Source organism: Nelusetta ayraudi, unplaced genomic scaffold (genome assembly GCF_046127955.1).
Source record: "Nelusetta ayraudi isolate G7.1 ecotype Tasmania unplaced genomic scaffold, CSIRO-AGI_Nayr_v1 ptg000004l, whole genome shotgun sequence".
NCBI lineage: Eukaryota > Metazoa > Chordata > Actinopteri > Tetraodontiformes > Monacanthidae > Nelusetta > Nelusetta ayraudi.
The window spans coordinates 932,940-941,606 of NW_027466054.1; the positions used below are offsets into that span (position 1 = coordinate 932,940).

The window sequence follows — 8,667 nt, forward strand, 5'->3', positions numbered from 1 at the left end:
GCATATATGTATATACACACACACACACACACACACACACACACACACACACATATATATATATATATATATATATATATATATATATATATATACATATATATATATACATATATACATATATATGTAACTTTTTCCCACTTTTGAATAAAAACTATATATATATATACACACACACACACACACACATATACATATATTTACATATATAACTTTTTCCCACATTTCACAAAATTAACATAAGGACACAAAGTGTGTGTTGTGTTTTTAGCTTTTGGAAATACATCAATATTCTAACACTAATATTGTTACTAGCAACATTATCTTTGGCATGAAAAGACAGTTTAGGCTACGACAAACCACAGAGGAATAGAAAAAACAACACTCACTCAGGGAACAACAACAACATTGATCAACAAAAAATATTTTTTTCCCTTCTAACATGTAAACTAGGAAGAGAAAGTAGAGAAAGGGTGATGATGGTGAAGCAGGACAGGAGGTCTGGATGAGATGAAGATGACCACCTGGAAGAAGAACCTCGGTCAGCTCAGGAGAACTGGAGAAGCGGCAGAACTTAAATTAACTCAACAAGTTCTGAGACGTTTTCAAGAAGAAGAAAAAGCACTTCAGTTGATGTCAAGCTTTGAAAGATGGCTGAGGGGGCAGGACCCTAGGGAGCAGGACTCTGGGATCAGCCAATCACCAGCTGGAGTATGAATGTTGACCTGCTGTAGGCCATGCTTCCCCCTCCTCCCTCATGGCTGGGCGCTTGGCCTGATCCAGCTGGCTGGGACCCACTGGGGCTGCTGCTGCACCCTGCTGGCCACTGCCTGCAGCTGCGTGCAGCAGTCGTGCAGCAGATCGTTGACCAGGATCAGGTCAAAGAACTGGCCGAACTGGGCCTCCATCTTCCTTGAGGCCTCCTCCATCTCCTGGTAGTCCTCGTCCTGGAGGGGAGGGAGGGCAGAGTCTCAGCCAACATCAGGACCATCAAAGGGATCTTCTCAACATTACCTTCTCATCGTTACCTTATCAATGTTACCCTCTTAACAGGATCTTGCCAACGTTACCTTGAAGGGCCGGTTGACGTAGTAGTTGGTGGTGACCGAGGCCTTCACCCGGGTCGCCCTGAGGCGCTGCACCGGCGGCGGCTTGATGAAGATGATGTAGGCCTTCAGCTCAGGGCTCCTGACTGCCTGGATAGCCTGCGCACACAGACATACAGACACACATATACCCTAGTGAGTGACTGTACCAGGTTCTGATTCTGGAGCTCCAGAGGATGAATTGACAGCTGTGTGTCCAGTCTCACGTGTGGTTCAATGTCGACCACGCAGACTTTCCCGCTGCTCAGAACCTCCTTTACCGAGTCCACGCTGGTGCCATACAGGTTCCCCTTGTACTCGCCATATTCCACAAACCTGCAGGTGGAGGTCAGAGGTCAGTTCAAACCTCCATGAGACTGACTGAGGAGGTCCAGACTGTTGAGGTTGAGGTTGAAGGAGGACCAGAGTGATGAGGTTGAGAAAGCTGAGATTGAGGAGAAAGTTGAAGCTGCGGAGACGGTTGTTAAGAAGGTTGAGAAGGTTGAAGAGAAGGACCAGAGTGGTGAGGTTGAGAAAGCTGAGATTGAGGAGGTTGAGGAGAAGGTTGACTAAGTTAAGTTTGAGGAGAAGCCCAATATTCCAAGAGGAGCAAAGTGTCTGTGCTGCTACTGCACCTGTTGTTGAGGGCCATGTTGTCAAAGGTCTGGCGGCTGGTGAAGTGATACTCCCTGCCAGCCTCCTCGTAGCCTTTGGCTGCTCTGGTGGTGTCTGCAGGGGGAGGAGCAGAAGGACCAGGTTTGACTGGGGCTCTGACTTGAGCCGTGACTGGGATCTGTGACTGAGAACTGTGACTGGGAGCTGTGGTCAGACTAGGAGCTGTGACTGGGAGCTGTGAGCTGTGAGTGGGAGCTGTGGTAGGACTTGTGCTGTGACCGGGAGCTGTAACTGAGACTAGGAGCTATGGTCATACTGGGAGCTGTGACTGAGGGCTGTGGTCGGACTTGGAGTTTTGACTGGGAGCTGTGGTCATACTGGGAACTGTGGTCATACTGGGAGCTGTGACATGGGAGCTGTGGTCGGACTGGGAGCTGCTACATACGGGGCACGGCGCCCTGGAAGAGGGTGGGGTCGCTCTCAATCAGACGGCGTCGCAGCTCGTTGACGCCCACACCTGACGGACCTGAAGAGAGGTCAAAGAGTCAGTACCAGCAAGGATCCTGAGGCCTCCTGGTGGCCACAAGAGGTACTGCTGCAGGGCCACAGTCAACTTGAAAAGATTTGTAAAGTTAGAAATGGTTCATTGATCTTCAGCTCAGATCAAATATTTTAAAAGTCCAAAGGGATCTTGATTGATTGATAAAAACCAAAGTGATAAAATCTGGTCAAAATATCTGCTACTAATATTTCTATTACTAGTTAATAATACTACTTTATACTACTAATTCTACTTAACCAATATTAATAGTAATAGTTTACTAGTAGCATTATTACTAGTTACTAATACTGCTTGGAATTAGTATTACTATTACTAGTTAACTAATACTACTAATATTATTATTGGTTAACTAATACAACTAGTTTAGTTCACTAATCGTGCTAGTACCAGTACTACCATACTACTATTACTAATACAACTATTACTAGTGAAGGTGACATTATGTTTTAATCTAGATGCTTGTGCATAATCATATACTCGCTGATATCAATATGCATGATCATATAATCATTGATATGAATATGTTTAATCCAGTCAGTTAACCCATTTATAAGATGGGAAATGCATGCATGCCTTGTAAGCTTTGTGCAGAGTAACATGATACCTAAGAGAGGACAGGAATGTGCCATCGTAAAACAATGACCTTAGGTGACCTGTGGTACCAGGCCGAGAGAGGATCCAGCATCTCTCTACCAAGCATCTCTACCTCGGCCCTCAGCCTGCATCTGGGAACAAAGGCAGTACCAACATCCAATGAGGCTGGGATGAGGAGACCAGACAGCCAATCAGAGGAGTACGTAATCTGAGCGCGCCAGCAAGAACAACTGGATCTTCTCTATCTAAAAGACTGACCAGGGGACAAAGAGTCAGTCAGACTCCAGGACCTGATAGCACTTGTTGATGTCCAACTAGAACTCAACCCAGAGCTCTGTATATTTGTATCCTGAATGAATTTGTTTACTAAAGACACATTATAATCAGCATCATTCTCCTAAGATTCTTCATTCAACAAATGTGGATTGTGAGCACGACACTAGAAAATAAGGCGATCCAACACTAGTTAATACTATAAGTGCGAGTTAACTAATACCGCTGTTACTACTTAGTACTACTTAACACTAGTACAACTAACAACAACTAACACTGTTACTAGCTAACTAATCCTCGTAGTACTAGTTAACTTGTGTGTCTCCTACCTAGCAGGGCTATGAGGCGGGGGGGGGCCTGTGGCTGGCGCTGGTAGCGCACCACTTCCTCATACGGCAGGTTGAGGGCGCTGTAGCAGCTGCTGGGGCAGCGGCTGTGGCAGGTTGGCTGTGTGGGGCCGTGGGCGGGGCCCTGGGTGGGGCGGCGCCGGCACAGACGGAGGCTCCATCTGAAGCCCACTTAGGGGGCAGGAGGAGTGGGAGAGGGGGAGGTAGAGTTGATCTCCAGGAATTAGTCAGGTCCAGCATGTTTGAAGTGATGAAGTTGCAGGAAGTGGAGTGGACAGCGCTACAGTGTTGATACTCACCCAGGTACAGCCCCTCCTGGCTGCTGCTGAGGTTGTCAGCGTCTGAGGTCAAACAATTCAGAAATGTTAGCATCTGGTTTCCATTTCAGCAGGAACAACCTCCCAGTTGAGCAACATCAGCCGCTGCAGCGGCAAGACGTTAGTCTGATCTCACAAATCAGGAAGTGAACTCACCTTCTCTAAGCTCCTCTGACAGGTTCCACCAATCAGCCGACGTGGTGGAGGAAGAAAAGACATCTGAGTCACATTACAAAGAGGAAGAGGAGGAGGAAGGAGGAATTTGAGGAAAGAGGAAGGAGGAGGAGGAAGTGAAAGAGGAAGAGGAAGGAGCAAGTGGAAGTGGAAAAGGAAGGGCAGGGACAGGAAGTGGGAGCAACAAAGACTTACCTACCAGATTCAAAGGCTTCCTCGTCTGTCGGGAGAGAGAAAAAGAGTAAGAGAGTGCAGTGAGGGCAGGAGGGTGAGCGAGAGGTCAGGGGGGCGGGCCTTACCGGCCTCCACACACTTGTCTTCCAGAGCCAGCAGGTCCCCCTCTGTGGAAGAAGAAGAACAAGAAGAAGGTGGTGAGGCTGAAGCAGCTCCACGTCACCATGACGACGGAGCTCCACCCACCTTCTTCCACCGTGCTCACTGCAGGGCCGCATGCAAACCAATGAAATGTATACATCAGGCTGGGTGAGCGAAGGGAGTTAGTCTGTGTGTGTGTGTTTGTGTGTGTGTGTACCTACAGGTGTGCATGCAGGCCTGAGGGAGGTATGGTTGAGACCACCACAGCTCCCTCTGCTTCCTGTCAACACAGCAGACACACCTGGATGACATCATCACTCAGAGCCTGGATGACATCATCACTTATCGCTGCTCAGATCCTTGATGACATCATCATCGTTCAGAGCCTTGATGACATCACAGGGGTCGACAATAAGTGACCAGTGGCTTTTGAAGATCACTGGCCCGACTATTGTAACCACTGGCCCTACTGAATGGAATTATTTGTTTTACCAGCCCCACCGGACCAGTGGTTGGAGCATTCTGGGGGTCCGGACCGTTTTCAAAGTACACCCGGGCCACTAGACCAGTTATGTTGTCGACCCCATCGTCATCATAACTCAGAGGCTTGATGCCATCGTTGCCAGTCAGAATTTTGATGACATCATCTTTGAGAGCCTTGTTGACATCATCCTGGTTCAGAACCTTGATGGCATCATCAATCAGAGCCTTGATGACATTACCATCACTGCTCAGAACCTTCATGACATCATCAATCAGAACCTTGATGACATAATCATGGATCAGAACCTTGATGACATTACCATCACTGCTCAGAACCTTCATGACATCATCAATCAGAACCTTGATGACATAATCATGGTTCAGAACCTTGATGGCATCGTCAGTCAGAACCTTGATGGCATCATCATGGCTCAGCGCTTTGATGACATTATCCTGCAGCGTCCACCAGCCGTGACCTCCACGGACCTCCTCAGCAGGCTGCTGGAGGGCACCAGACCAGCACAGGCCGTGTGGCTGTGCAGCGTCCTGGCCTGCCACCAGAGGGCGTCGCTCTGGTCCACTATCTCCAAGATGTCGCCCCGCTTGAAGCTCACACCAGCGTCGGCGCAGGGGATTGCAGGGTCCTGCAGGGGGCAGTAGTCGGCCATGGCCCGCACATACAGCTGCACACACACATGGACAGACAGTAAGTGGGCGAGGCTTCCCGGGGCAACAGGAAGTGGGCGGGGCTGCAGGCTTACCATGGTCTGGCTGTGGACCGGCCGCTCCGTGATGGGCACCACCTTGAACATGATGGTGCCCTGTGAGCGAGCTTGCTGTTTGGTTGTGGGGGAGGAATGGAGAAAAAATAAGGGTTGGCAAGCAAACAGGAAGTGATGAGAGCAGCACTTCCTGGCTGAGGTCCTGGCCATGCCTCCTCACCACGATCTGGATGACCTGCTCCGGTTCCATCCCGTCCACTGGGAACCCATTGACCTCCACGACCCTGTCGCCGGCATGGAGCAGGCCTCCACACACACAGACACGCACACACAAACGCACACACAGACACACACACAGGGTGATCGGTGTCCTGTCAGCAACTTGTAACTCATGTCACTCACTCTCTCTCACCACTGCGCTCTGCCAGCCCTCCGTGGATGATGCGAGCGATGAAGATCTCACCGCTCACCTCGTTCCTCTTGATGGTGGCTCCCTAGAACACAGCAGGAGGAGGAGGTCAACCAGGATGTGGAGGAGGAGGAAGATTCAGATGAGCGCAGGGTAGAGGATGATGGACAGCAGCAGCAGCAGCAGCTGATGGAGAAGATAATAATGAAGAGGAGGTCCAGCTGTTGCCATGGTGATGATGATGATGATGATGATGATGATGATGATGATGATGATGATGATGATGATGGCATTACTACCGCTGTGTTCCACAAGTCCAGGGTGTGTTCAGGTGAGCGTGGTCATCCTCAGCTTCTCCTCCTGCAGGCCATTGGTCAGGAGCTTGGTGGTGGTGTTGGCGCCCCTGGTGAGTGGAGCTGCTCCACCACCTGCCAGATGTCCAGCAGCACGCCGCCAGGCCACGCCCACTTCCTGCCCCAACAGCCCCACCTCACTGGTGCTGCTGGCCAGGGAGTCGGTGGAAGCCTGCCGCAGCACCTGCCTCGGTGAGACTACGGCCCTTCACGCCACAAAGGGGGCGGGGCTAAGATCAGCCCTTCAGTCCCTTAAAGGGCCAGTTCTCCCTGCAAGTCTGCAGCAACAAACCAGTTGTCAAGGAAACTTCCCGGTGAAGATTGACATGCAGGTGACCCTCTAAAGCACTGCCCCCACAGTGTCTGGGGAAGGGGCCTAGCTGAATGACTGACACCTTAAACAGAGATGTTATCTTCCTGGGGAGGATCACAGTAGTGGTGCACCGACACAGCTTTATTACACAGCCAGCAGAGTAATAGTACTTGCACGTCAGTACCCATCGGTACCGAGTACTTAATAAGGCTATTACACATTATGGAATTACTTTTTTTTGTTCTTTTTTCCACAGATGTTGTTGTATTATTTAAATAGCATTCCTCAGCAGGTTTTTCTAGTTTCACTGCAGTACAAACACAGATTTAACACGACTGTCATACACATACAGTGCATGTGCAACTGGTATTGGTGTTGTGGTATTTGGCACGTATTTTACGAGTATGAGTAGAGTTCTCAACTCCGGTATCGGTACATTGGTGCATCCTATGATCCTATCCTACCTGAGGTCTGCTTCAGGTCCTCCAGGTTCCTGAAGCAGTGGATAAGAACCTTCCAGAGGTGTTTCTCCACTGGAGAAGCTCCAGTGGAAGTTATTCTTCAGTGAAGAAAGTGGAGGCTCTTCTCCAGTGGAGGTTTTTTCTCCAGTGGAGAAGTGCCAGTGGAGGCTCTTCTCCAGTGGAGAAAGTTGAGGTTCTTTTCCAGTGGGGAAGCTCCAGTGGAAAAGTGCCAGTGGAGGTTCCTCTCCATTGGAGGTTCTTCTCCAGTGAAGAAGCTCCACTAGAGGTTCTGCTCCAGTGGAGAAGCTCAAGTGGAAGTTCTTCTCCAGTGGAGATTGTCCTGCTCACCAGCGGCTGGTTGTTCTTGACCAGACACACGATCCTGGTGGCTTCCTCGTCGTCAGGCAGATCATCGGGCACCGGCGGCAGGACGGGATCAAAGTCCCTCTGGGCCACCGAGTCGTGAGCCCACAGCAGCGCCTGGGATGGAGGGTGGAGGGGGAGTGGTTAGTGGTTAGTGGAGAGCCTGGGTCAGAGGTAAGAGGTCAGAGGAGGAGAGAAGGGCCGTGCTGCAGTATCCAGACCTGCACGTGGGGCTGTCTGAGGAGGTGGTGGAGCTCCTGGGCATCTTGTGAGCATCCAGGCCCTCGGAGGTCCATCAGCAGCTGCACACACACACATACACATTAGAACCAACACGAACACACACAACACACACACACACACACACACACACACACACACACACAGCTGCACCTGGAAGGAGAGTCCGGAGGCCTGTCCAAAAGCCGGAGGGGGTGGAGATTTCAGGAACCTCTGGAGACACTCGTACACCTGCATCCAGTGGGGGGAGTCAGGTCAGGTGGCACACACACACACACACACACACAAACACACACACACACACGAAGAGGAGGTGTTCTGACCCGGAGCAGCGACTGTAGCCAGGGAGCGCTGAGGAGGCCGTGCAGGACATCGGCACCGTCGATGTCGGGACTGATCGAATTTCTCAACTCCTCCACCACCTCAGCCAGGATCTGCCGTAGGCCTGCACACACACGCGCGCACACAGTGTTGAGAATATACACACACACACACACACACACACACACAAAGGACCAGCAGATCCAGTCAGCACTCACCCTGCTCTCCCAGTTCATACTGGGGGTTTAACACCTGAGACTCCACCGCCTGCCTCATGGTAACCTCTGACCTCTGACCACCTGCACAGAGGGGGGGCTTGAGAAGAAACAAAACAACCTGCAAGACATAAAGACAAACAACAGAAAGAGATGAGATTTCTGGAACACAGAGTGAAGTGAAAATAATCTGATGACCAGGTGAAGGTCCAGGAGGTTCTGGTGGTACAGGAGGCCCAGAAGGTTGTGGAGGTCCTGGAGATTCAGGAGGACCTGGAGAAACTGGTGGACCCTTGTTTTGCAGGGAAACCTGTTGGCCCTTGGCGCGAAGCTGCTTTTCTATCAACTAACTAATTAAGGATAAAATCCCGATGGCAGTTTAATGACCTCAAGGTCACCTGCAGCTCAAATAGAGGTCACAGACTAAAGTCAACAAAGGTCCAGCAGTTTCATGTCCTAGTACGAGGCGTCGTCATGTCCAACCTGTGAAGAGCCGCGATGCCGA

At 50.4% G+C, this 8,667-nt stretch overlaps 1 protein-coding gene across 1 annotated transcript; it reads right to left on the reverse strand.

Moving 5' to 3' along the window:
- Positions 1-223: 223 nt before the first annotated feature.
- Positions 224-8,333, reverse strand: LOC142899090 (MAGUK p55 subfamily member 4-like). Its single transcript, XM_076042537.1, has 22 exons — positions 8,166-8,333; positions 7,950-8,071; positions 7,780-7,857; positions 7,608-7,688; positions 7,372-7,503; positions 5,900-5,981; positions 5,708-5,793; positions 5,527-5,601; positions 5,252-5,448; positions 4,504-4,562; positions 4,388-4,405; positions 4,267-4,308; positions 4,167-4,187; positions 3,950-3,964; positions 3,776-3,817; positions 3,459-3,647; positions 2,146-2,226; positions 1,721-1,814; positions 1,313-1,421; positions 1,071-1,205; positions 626-947; positions 224-524 (listed from the first exon to the last, which is right to left on the reverse strand). The coding sequence occupies exons 1-21, from the start codon at positions 8,221-8,223 to the stop codon at positions 756-758; spliced, it is 1,908 nt and encodes a 635-aa protein (XP_075898652.1). The 5' UTR covers positions 8,224-8,333; the 3' UTR covers positions 224-524; positions 626-755.
- Positions 8,334-8,667: the final 334 nt, after the last annotated feature.